The sequence below is a fragment of the Marmota flaviventris genome, chromosome 2 (genome assembly GCF_047511675.1).
Source record: "Marmota flaviventris isolate mMarFla1 chromosome 2, mMarFla1.hap1, whole genome shotgun sequence".
Classification (NCBI taxonomy): domain Eukaryota; kingdom Metazoa; phylum Chordata; class Mammalia; order Rodentia; family Sciuridae; genus Marmota; species Marmota flaviventris.
This window is the reverse complement of record NC_092499.1, coordinates 114995755-115007964: the sequence shown is the minus strand read 5'-3', so window position 1 is coordinate 115007964 and position 12210 is coordinate 114995755. Positions and strand designations below refer to the sequence as shown.

Sequence of the window (12210 nt, the reverse complement as noted above, 5' to 3'; positions counted from 1 at the left end):
TATCGGAGGCAATGAAAGACATGACAGAAACTCGGGAAAATAGGCACACTCAAAACCAGAGTCAAGACAACTCATAGTTTGAAGCAAATGAGGAAGTAACTAACAAAACGGAAAAGTTATTAGATATAAAAAGCAATTGTCCTGTAAGGTCTTTACCCTTTCATTTTTCTCTCTCTAACCAAACCCAAGTATTTTTTAATACCAACATTTCAAGGGAACATAAAGACAGGTGACTCCAGAAATCAATCCTTTTGTATAATTCTCAACTGAGGAAGGGAAAAGTAGAGCAAAAGAAAACTGGGCAGTCTTCCTTCACAGAAAACTTACAGAATTAACACTGTGATATTCAGTTTGCTTAGCAACTTTGTAATTGTTTTTACAATCCTTGTGAAACTCAAAGATTCAGAATGAGGCTCCTCCATCAAAATATGGTTCAGGAAGAACCACAGAAATATTTTCATCAAGTATACCCCCTTCAACAGAGTTTATACACTTTCATATAAATGGATATAATGACACCTGTGCTCAGTCTAATAGTTTTCTAAATCCAGCTATTTCTCCAATGTTCCATTAGACATATGAAAATTATGTGTAAAATACAGGCCTTCATATTATTTATGTCCTGGAAGGCCCTAATGAATACAGCTTTGAAGATCAACCTTTAGCTCAAGAACAAAACCATCAATTCAGGAACAATACACTGATATTAGACACAGATTCCTTAGTCAACCCCGGCACAAATGCAAACTTGTGATGCCAGAAGGCAAGACCCAAGGAAATCTAAGGTGTAGCCTTTTGACTGGCAGCAATACAATGCAACGTCACTTCATATTAATGAAGGATGGTCTGAGAACTACTTGTGCAGACAACAGCTCCAGGATCCGATCTGTAGAGAACATGTAGAGAACACAAGAGATGTCTGAAGAGGCTAGCCCCAGAGCGCACCAACAGGAATACTTTCTCAATGAATGTTCAGGACACACTCTCCTGATGCCTTAACCCACTACTATTTAGTTAATGATAAAAACACTCATTGAATACTAACTACTTAATAAATAAGTTATTTCACTTCATCCTGAAAATAAGTGCAAATATCCTCATTAATAGCTGAAGAATCAAAAGCTCTTTGGGGTACAGTCACTTCCCCAAGGTTAATAGCTAAAACAGGGGGCTCTTTTTACTACTTACTTGGGTTTGATAGGATCAAATGGTACCTCTTCCAACAGATCATATATGTAATTATTATATATTTCAATATAGGAGACAAATACACCATAGACGCTATCTTCATCAACTTCTCCTGCTTTGCAGAACTCTTGGACGTTTATCATATCTGCAAACTCTGGATCTATTTGTCGCCTAAAATATAAAAAACAAAACAAAAAAACCAAAAAGAGTGATTTTATCCAGTGTAATTATCAAAAGTAAACAATCCCAAGGGGAAACTAAAAGATTTAATACAGGGGCTGGGGTTGTGGCTCAGTGGCAGAGCACTTGTCTAGCATATATGAGGCACTGGATTTGAGTCTCAGCACCGCATATAAATAAATGAATAAAATAAAGGCCCATCAACATCTAAAAAAAAGAACACAAATGATTTGTCATCAAAGCAGATATGCACAAAGCAATTTTATTCATACTCAAAGACTGCCAAAAACACTACCCCTGTATCCTCCCAGATTATCCATAAGCTTTAACCCTCTCCAGAGAGGCACATTTCAAAACAGTGACTCTCATGTTATTCTTAAAACACAAATCTAACTTAAGAACACTTCTTAATTTTGACCTCACAGAGGTCAACTGTCAGGCCAGGCACACTGCCACATGCCAGCAAACCCAGTGTATCAGGAGGCAAGGACTACAAATTCAAGGCCAATCTGGACACCTTAGCAAGACTGTTTCAAAATAGAAAATAAAAAGGGTTGGGGGTGGAGCTCACTGATAGAGGATCCTAGGTTCAAACCCCAGTAATGGCCCCACCACCGAAAAAAGGTCAACTGTCAGACCAACTTATCTACATGTTCACCATTCCCCAGGCCTGCAGAAACCACAGGAAAGAACCCTGTGTCCACTGGGCCAGTGCTACATACAAATATAATTACTTACTTGCTAGAGGGGGTCTTTGGATTGGGCATGGCTTCTCTTTTCTGACGTTCTAATAAGGCATCAACCTCACACTGTATATCCATACTATTTCTATCATTAGATTTAAAAACCTGAAGTAAGGGTGAAAATTAGACCATGTTTTTTAGAATTTGACTTAAATAGTAAGAAACACATTTAAGAAATAAGAAGTATTTAATATTTAAACATATTTAAGGTTTAAAAATGGCTCCAACACTTTGTTTTTTTCCTTAATACTATTATGTCCTTAGGTGTCTTAGTCTTGAGTCTGCAGTGAAATACTTACAACACAAAAGAATCATACTTACATATCGTTTAGCTTGAAACGACCCTATACTATTGAAGATCATGTCCAAACACCGAGGAAGGAGCCCTCCTTCCCCTGTAGAACCAGTCATTGTGTGAGTTTTTCCACTCCCTGTCACACCGTATGTAAAAAGAAGACCTAGAGTACAGTAAAGTCACAATGAGTTATATCTTGAAGTTCTCCACTTGTAACATTTTATATTAAAGACACTAAAATTAACCAGCTCAAGAAAAACAGGTCCACTATCACTCTAACAAATTAAATCTGAGTTTAATGCAAAGCATAAAACAAATATATAAATATCAAAAGCTTTATCAGGAGAGAGAGGAAAATCTAACTTAACTCCAAGAAACATACCATTTTTGCCATGAATGAGGTCATCTACTAAGGGATTAGCCACAACATCGAAAAGCTCCTTTTGGGTTGTGTGAGTACCAAATACTTGCTTAAATGAATACTGAGTCTGTGGAGACAGAACAAATAAAATGTACTTAAATGGAATCCCTACATCTAGGCTAGAAATACCTATTTATACTTACAATGTTTCTTTATGAATATTTCAGTTGTAGGCACACAAAGAAAGAAATATGAATGGCCTTTAAACTTGGGACTTTTTTTTGTGTGTGTGGTGCTGGGGATTGAACCCAGAGCCTTGTGCATGTGAGGCAAGCACTCTACCAACTGAACTATATCCCCAGCCCCTAAACTTGGAACTCTTAGTAACCCACTAAAAAGTCAGTACATGCTTAAATTACAGCAATTACCAATTGGTATAGAACTCCAAAAGCACAGGCAATGAGAACAAGAACTGACAAAAGGGATTACAACGAATTATACTGAGTTTGTAGACAGAAGAATGGATAAAGAAACATGGTATATATAGACAGTGGAGTATTCAGCCCTAAAGAATGAAATTGCATCATATGTAAGAAAATGAATGGAACTAGAAGAAATCATGTTAAGTAAAGTAAGTCAGATTCACAAAAGCAAGCAACACATGTTTTCTCTCATATATGGAAACAAACAAACAAAACATGACCTGACAGTAGCAGAGAGACTATAAGGATACAGAAAGGGAACTGGAGGAAAGAAGATAGAGGGAGGGCAGATATTATCAAAGCACAACATAGCATGTACAGGAACGTCACAGCGAAACCTATTATCTGTACAATTTCTATGGGTTAGTAACTACAATTTAGAAAAAAAACTAGCAAATATTTTCAGCCCCAACTACTGAAGAGAATGCAGAAAAGTCTTAAGTCCACCAATGTTTCATAGTCTAAGACCTACTTTGTTTTAATTAAGTGACAAAGAAGAACAAAAGGTGTTGTCATGATTCATAGTCATTGATGTGTGAAAATCTTCAAGTCATTTTTCCCATTTTTTCTTTATAAAGATGTCCTTAGGGAAATGAATACCAATTGTTTTTTTACATACAGCATTTTAAAACCAGAAATAAAACTATAAATATAATCTCACCTCTGAGTTCTTATGCAAAATAAGTTTTAAAAGACATCATAATTGCTCTTGCAGGTTTCCTGAATTTATTATAATTTTTCCTTCATGAATTTCAGAAAGCTATTTATTTGCTGTAAATAACTTAGTAGTTGGTGAATATTCACTAGAACTTATTATGGATTACAGACTTTGCCAAATGTCTTTCCCTGTTTTACAGTTTTGACCTTAAATTCAACCTGCTTAGTTATCAATATTATGCTCCTTTGCACTTTTTATTTTTTAAAATACTTATTTTTTAGTTGTAGCTGGACACAATACCTTCTAAATGGTGCTGAGGATCGATCCCTGGGCCTCACACGTGCTAAGCAAGCACTCTACCACTGAGCCACAACCGCAGCCCCGCCTTTGCACTTTTTAAATTAGAAGTTTTGTTCGCCAAAAGGAAACGTGGACAAATTACTATTCAAATATATAAGAACAATAATAGTAACTGAAAATACCAGGCACTGATGACATTCCAGGCACAGTTAAAGTAGTAAATCATTTGGTTCTTAAACCTCAGATGTAGGTATAGCCATCCCTCAATATCAGTGGAAGACTGGTTCCAGACCCCCCAGATACCAAACTCTGAGGTCCATTTATATAAAATGGCATAGCAGTTGCATAAAACAAACACACATCCTCCCATACACTTTAGCTCATCTCTGGGTTATGGTAATACATAATACTATGATAATGCTATGTCAAGAGTGACACTATATTGATTAAGGACGGATGACAAGAAAGAAAGTCTGCCCATTTCAATAGAGATGTATTTTATTTTCCTAAACATTTTCAATCCATGGCTAGTTAAATTCATTGATATAGGACCACAGATCCAGGGCCAACTGCTAAATCTTATAAATGAAAAATCAGATCAAGTAACTTGTCAAAGACCACACACCTAACTTAGCTAGGCTAACTCTTGGGGAAATTTTCATTCTATTCACAAAAAGAACAACAAATCTTGGAATGGGAAGGATACACACAGGACAGTGCTGGGGGGGGTCAGATAGATGTCTTCCAATTCTCAGGAACAATACCCTCCCTTCAAAGTAAAGCAAACTGAGGCCCAAAGAAGGAACATGCACAAGCCCCTAGACCACTGGAGACAAACCCATTTCCACTATAATGCTTTAAAAAAATAATAATAATTTTTTTAAGTTGTTGATAGACCTTAATTTATTTATATGTGGTTGTGAGGATCAAACCCAGTGCCTCACATGTGCCAGGCAAGAACTCTACCACTGAGCCGCAACCCCAGCCCCACAATGCTCTTTTAATTACAAAATGCTGCCATCTGTCATGAGGCAGTAACAATTTTTAATCCTCACCACACTTTTTTTATACATATTTGAAATCTTTATTTATACTTTCTTGAAATACAGAAAGCCAGTGTTCAACTCTATTACATCCTCAAAGACCTACTGTTCCAAAAGCCTTCCCAGATCATTCATTCATGCTTAATCCAAATTTATTGAATGTCTGACAGACAGGACACATAAAATGCACACCCCCTGATGTTTACATGATATAGTAGAAGAAAGAGACAATGAAAAAGTACAGTTGTACACTTCATAATAATATCTCAATGGCAGGTCAGTTAAGACAGTGTCCCTCTAAGATTAGAATGGAGCTGAAAAATTCCTGTTGCCCAGTGAGATATAATGAAGTGCAGTGCATTATTCACATGGTCTGTGATGATGCCAGTGTAAATAAACCTGTTCAGATCTGTGTAGATACACAAATACTGACCATTGTTACAATTGCCTACAGCATTCAGTACAGAAACAGGCTGTACAGGTTTGTAACCCAAGAGCAACAGGCTGCACCAGGCAGCCTAGGAATATTTAGTAGGCTATCCCAGCTAGATTTGTGTAAGTACACTCTATGATGTTCACATAACAATGAAGTAGCCTAATAATGCATTTCTCAGAATGTATCCTCATTTTTAAACAACACATGACTAAATAAGCAGATGTGGTAAGTGCTATTTCTGAAGGGACAGTATGAACACACAAAGGAGATGATATTTAAGCTGAAACCTAGGATGAGGAGTCGTCCATGCTGAGATCCAAGGCAAAGAGGTCCACGATAAGAACAAGAACTTTTCTGTATTTCTATATCAGGCAGATTCTAGTTTATCCAAGAAACTAAAAAGATTAGATTAATACTAAAAGATGAGGGTGGAGAGACAAAGAGAAGGCAAACTAAGCAGGATTTTGTCCATTTAAAGACTATATTCCTTGAAAGTTATGAATAAGGGAATTATAAGATTTCATTTATGCCTTAAAAGATAATTCTGACTGCTCTATGGAAATGGATTAAAGAAGAATTCGAACAGAATCAGAGAGTCCAGTTAGGCTTCAGCAGACTTATAGATGCTACTCAAAGCATGGTCAGCAAACAAACCAGTGCCTGCCTAAGAACTTTCTGTCACCAGTCTACTTAAACATTAGAAACTTTTCAGCCATATAGCTGCCTGTGTTCAATGGGCTAATTTCACTGAATAACCATAGAGAAGTTCTCTGTCATCTCACTCACATGGTTAGTTCTATCTGGCACTAAAGCATCCACTGCTGTGTATCAAAAGTAGAAAAAAAAATCACTACTCCTTTACTACAATTTGGGAAACAATGGTATTAACAATTAATAACCAGGCTGAGAATAAGGTAGTAGAAATAGAGACAGATATGGCAGTTTCAAGATATACTTTGGAGTAGAACTGATAGGATCTACTAATGACCTTAATATGAGAAGAGCCAATGTAAAGTAGGCTGCAGGTTTCTGGCCTTAGTAACTAGACAATGATGGTGTCATCACTTGAGAGAATAAGAGAAAGTGACTGAGGTGAATCAAGAGTGCCCTTTAGACAGGTAAAAACTTAAGATGCTTAAATGACATCCAGCAGAGACAGAAAGTAAGTGGATGAATGCCCAAGTTTAGAGCTAGAGAAAGCTTTAGGCTAAAGATAAAAATTCCAGAGCTCTTACCATAAAATCAACATTTAAAGTCATGGGGAACTTATATGTAAAATACAGCCCTGGACATAGCCCAATTCAGAATTTAGAGTAGGAAAAGGAGGAGAAGCCAAAAAGGGTGGTCAAGTGCACAAGGAGAATTGGAGAAGGGTATCACTGAGAGACTGAAATGAGGGAGGACAAAGAGGTGAGCATCAATTTTAATAGCAAAGAGGTCATGTGTAGTCATCTAAAGAGCAATGTCACTGCAGCAATATGCATACATACACAAAAAAATGTATAGCTGATAGAAAATAGGAGACCATCTGGTTTAAGCCTCCTCCTGCTGAACTCCCATGCCCCCAGCTTTAGCTCAGCTGGCCTTGCTACCTTGCCATATGAGGGTTACTTGTCTACCACTTGTCCTAATTAAGCTGTAAAGTCCAAAAAAGCAAGGATTGCCTTAACAACCCATTTTTTAAAAATCTCCTTCTACCCTCAAGCCACTAGCTTAATGCAACATTTGTGAAACTGAACTAGTTCAATATTTTTGAGTTTACTCAATATTTTACTAAATATAAAAATACTGCATAAGAGATTGATACAAATACACAATGCTAATTATTAAACATTACTTTAATCTCTACCCATGAAATAGTATATGTAAAACTGCCTAATAATCATTCCACATTAAACTACCCCAATATATCTAGTATAACAAATCCTCTGAAAGTAATCCTCTAACTTCAGCATACCAAAACTGTGTCTATACTTTCTAGAAATCAAAAATACTGTAGGGAATTGGGAGTGTAGTTCAGTAGTAGAGTGCTTGCCTAGCATGCATGAGACCCTAGGTTTCATCCCCAGCACGCACGCACGCACACACACACACACACACAAAAAAAAAAAAAAAAAAAAAAAAAAAACACCACAAAAAGTGGGATCACATACGAACTTCATTAAATTTTAAAATGGAAAAGTCATTCAGGAAATAACATTTCAAGTAAAAACAATTTGGTTCTTTCACCTCCTTATAGTCTCCATTTCTGGTAAGTCTGTAACCCTCAGGAGTGTGAAGCTGCACAGTTGTATTGTTGATCACTTCTATGCAGCACTCTTGATCAGGAAAGCTCAGTGGGCGCACCCTACAGTATACCTGCAAAAAGAAAGAAAGCACTTAAAAGAAGTTTTACTTTTTTTCCATTTAAGCTTCCCATACATTCATTCATCAACATTTGGTCTCTCAATTTAAGAGATCTATATAAATTTAAGAGCCACGAAAAGCAAAATCAAGCCAAAATTTATCAAATGCAAACATATATAATAAATATGAGAAAAGATTTAAGATACACATGAAATCAAAATAAACTTGGAGCTTGGTGCAGCGGTGCATGCCTGTAATTCCGGTGGCTCAGGAGGCTGAGGCAAAAAAATAAAAAAGAAAAAAGGCAGCCTCAGCAACTTACTGAGGCCCTAAGCAACTTAGCAAGACCCTGTCTCAAAAAAAAAAAAAAAAGTGTGGGGCTGGGGATGAGGCTCAGTGGTTGAGTGTGCCTCTGAGTTCAATCTTCAGTACCAAGTAAATAAACTTCGATAACAAAAATACTAAATATGCAGCTTCTCTTCACCATTATATCATGTACAAATGATAAAGCTAAACTACTAATAATATAAAAATGTCTCTCACAGGAGCAGTGGTGGACACCTGTAATCATAGCTAATTGAGAGATTGAGGAAAGAAGGATTTAAATTCAAGAACAGGCTAGACAATTTAGTGAGATTCTTACAAAAAAAAAGCAAACTAGGAATGTAGCTCAGGGGAACATGCTACTGAAGTGCATGCTAGCACTTGCCCAGCAAGCTTGAAACCTTAGCTTAATTCCCTGGTATCACAAACAACAACAAATAACTAAATGGCAAGTAGACAAGTAAAAGCTGTTAGAATTCTTCAGAATAGGGTGTCAATTAAAACTCTGCCAAATTAATCTAACACTTAACAAACAGTTAAAAAAAAGAAAAAAGGAGCAGGGTGGGGAGGGAGAGAAGGTATTTGAAGAAAATCTGTGTGTAAAGCACCTGGTGCCTTCGGCTCAGACCTAGAGACCCACTCCAGTGGCAGGGAGGGGGGATTTTAAAATGCCTCAGAGCAAACCAACCCTCTTTTATTTGCTGTTGCATTTTAAAAGCAAGTTCCTAAACCTGAAATTAGTGAAGTATTTGCAATTATGAGGAGGCATTAAGCTATTTTTTACGAAAGTCTTTATGAAACTTGGAATCTGGGGCTCTCCTTGGAAAGTGTGGCATCAATTACTGCAGGCAGGTGGGGAGGATATGTTTCTGAGCAGAAAGTAGCATGCTAAAGACTATCTGTTCTTTGACTTCACTGCCATATCTCTTCTTGCTTGTTTTCCAAACATATATATAAGACAGAAAAGAACTGAAGAAAGAATACACAAACAAATCTACAGAAAGACCTTACCCCAACTGGGTCTTTAAAGTTTGTTTGGGATCCTTTTTTCACCAGAGGTTTCCTAGGTGTTTTAGCTCTCCTGGTCATAAATAAAAAACATTTCGGTTCAACATAAAAAAATAATAAACAAACAAAAACTTCACATATAATTCATACAGAGACAAACTTCCTTCAGCTTATTTATTCCTTACAGTGCCAAAATACTACAACCCAAATAACATTAATAATCATCATAAATTGCTCTAGTAGAAGAGTATTTGTAGCATACATAACCTAAAAGCAATTAAAATTTGGTTCAGAACACGTTTTTGGTACTAAATGTACCTATTTTTCATTCTATATTTTAAATAACTTGTAGATTTTCTTGACCAACAATTTTACAAAGGCACTACAAATTTGAAACATCTACAAATTACCGACCACATTTATCTTTAAGGATATTTATATGTGTGCACAAACACACAGTGTCAACAGTCATTATCAAGGCAGATTGACAATCTACTAAAACAAGTTGATAAATAATAAAAATACAGGCATAAAAATCCATTCTTTCATCAATATTTTTATCAATACTGCTTTCAAGGAACAAAATGCTAAAAATTATTATCCTTAATCTGAAAACAAAATGTGGTCCCAAACTGACAATGTTTTGCTCTCAATGTCTTTCTCAATAGAAAAAGATAATGTGATTTATTTCCCTATTGTATCACATTTTTACCTTCACGTTTATCTAGAGACTAGAAAAATGTTTAACAGTGAAATATTGGCCTTGACTGTACACTAGTAAATATTTTTCTCAAAACATTCTCAGATGAAAAAGAAACACATTAGAGTTCTAAATGCATAATACTGTGTCAGGTTTATGTACTAATATGTCTTTTTTTTAATATAAAGATTTTGACTTGGTTAAAATCAAGAATCAATAAATGGATGGACTCAAACTAAAAAATTTCTTCTCAGCAAAAGAAACAATCTGTGAGGTGAATAGAGAGCCTACATCTTGGGAGCAAATCTTTACCCCTCACACATCAGATAGAGCACTAATCACTAGGGTATATAAAGAACTCAAAAAGCTAAGCACAAAAAAATAAATAACCCAATCAATAAATGGGCCAAGGACCTGAAAAGACACTTCTCAGAAGATGATGTACAATCAGTCAACAAATCATAAAAAAATGTTCATCATCACTAGCAATTACAGAAATGCAAATCAAAACCACTCTAAGATTTTGTCTACTCCAGTCAGAATGGCAGCTATTATGAAGACAAAAACAATAAGTTTTGGCGAGGATGTGGGGGAAAAGGTACACTCATACATTGCTGGTGGGACTGCAAATTGGTGCAGCCAATATGGAAAGCAGTATGGAGATTTCTTAGAAAATTGGGAATGGAACCACCATTTGACCCAGCTATCCCTCTCCTTGGTCTATACCCAAAGGACTTAAAAACAGCATACTACAGGGACACATCAATGTTTATAGCAGCACAAATCTCAATAGCTAAACTGTGGAACCAACCTGGATGCCCTTCAGTAGATGAATGGATAAAAAAAAAAAATGTGGCATATATACATAATGGAATATTACTCAGCAATAAAAGAGAATAAAATCATGGCTGCAGGTAAATGGACGAAGTTAGAGAAGATAATGCTAAGTTAGCGGATCCCAAAAAAACAAATGTCAAATGTTTTCTTTGGAATAAGGAGGCTGACTCATAGTGGAATAGAGAGCAGGAGCATGGGAGTAATAGAGGAACTCTAGATAGGGCAGAGGGGTTGGAGGGGAGGGGACCTGGGGTTATTAATGATGGTGGAATGTGATAATCATTATTATCCAAAGTACAGGTATGAAGACACAAATTGGTGTGAATATACTGTGTACACAAACAGAGATATGAAAAATCCTGCTCTATATGTGTATTAAGAATTGTAATGCAATCTGCTGTCATATATAAATTAAAAAAAAAAAGATTTTGACTTAGGCTTCTTTTTAAAACAAGCTGCCTTTTGCAAACAACTAGCGAAATGGTAAGCGCTTGAAAAGTCAGCGCTCTTCTTTACAAAAAGTACTTCCTTAACCAGGAATGATGCTAAGCTTAAAATAGGTCACGGACTTGTAAGGAATGTGGGCGTGGGCGTTTGTGGATGGGGGCGGGGTTGCCTGCGGACAAAGATAAGGAGAAGTAACTGTTCTGTGAGAGGTGAAGGGCTTGACCTTAGGGCCACCTCACAGGGCTAAGGAAAGCAAGCAATGCTCAAGGATACCAGAGCAGTCCGGGGACTGAAACCACCTGACCCACAAGCGCTAGCACACCACACTCCGCTGCACACGCTCGACGACCCCAGACAGCACTAACTCCACAAAGTGTACTGTGGGAGCGGGGATAGCCAGGGAGGAAGAAGGGAACCCTAAGAAGGGATGGCGGGGGGGACGGTGCCGGGGCCCAGAGGATGACAACCCTGTCAGCAGGAGACAGGGTGACGACAGAAATCCCAAACTTCGGGCCCACCTTCCCCAGCAGCGGGTTGCCAGGGGTGGAGGTGGACACCGGGTGCCGACGGAAGTCGGGTCTCAGAGCCCGGGCCCGCCAGAGCGGCCCAACGCGGAGACTCCCTCGTAGAGGCCGTGGCAGGACGCCGGGCTGGATGCAGGAAAGAAGCCAAGGGAGTCCCCACCCCGCGGCCGAGGCCCCCTCCGCCGAGAGCTCTCTCGGGTCCCGTACTCACGCTGGCTTCATGGCAGCAGGTTTCGTGCTGCCCAAACGCGTGCGCGGGACACCAGGCTCTATCTGACAGGGGGACGAAGACTGTAGGGCGCAGGGCCACGCCGCGGGGAGCTGTACTGCACCTCTCA

The 12210-nt window shown here is 37.9% G+C and overlaps 1 protein-coding gene across 2 annotated transcripts in view; it reads right to left on the bottom strand.

Annotated features, from left to right (window-relative positions):
* Positions 1 to 12210, bottom strand: part of Kif23 (kinesin family member 23) — a 28044-nt gene extending 15834 nt beyond the window's left edge. For both annotated transcript variants that reach the window (XM_027925984.3, XM_071607336.1), the window contains exons 1-7: positions 12084 to 12210; positions 9368 to 9437; positions 7916 to 8044; positions 2789 to 2894; positions 2433 to 2569; positions 2107 to 2216; positions 1189 to 1359 (exon numbers count right to left, since the gene is read on the bottom strand). In XM_027925984.3, the coding sequence (XP_027781785.2) occupies positions 1189 to 1359; positions 2107 to 2216; positions 2433 to 2569; positions 2789 to 2894; positions 7916 to 8044; positions 9368 to 9437; positions 12084 to 12094 (734 nt within the window). In that variant the 5' untranslated portion in view covers positions 12095 to 12210. The remainder of the gene's footprint in view (positions 1 to 1188; positions 1360 to 2106; positions 2217 to 2432; positions 2570 to 2788; positions 2895 to 7915; positions 8045 to 9367; positions 9438 to 12083) is intronic.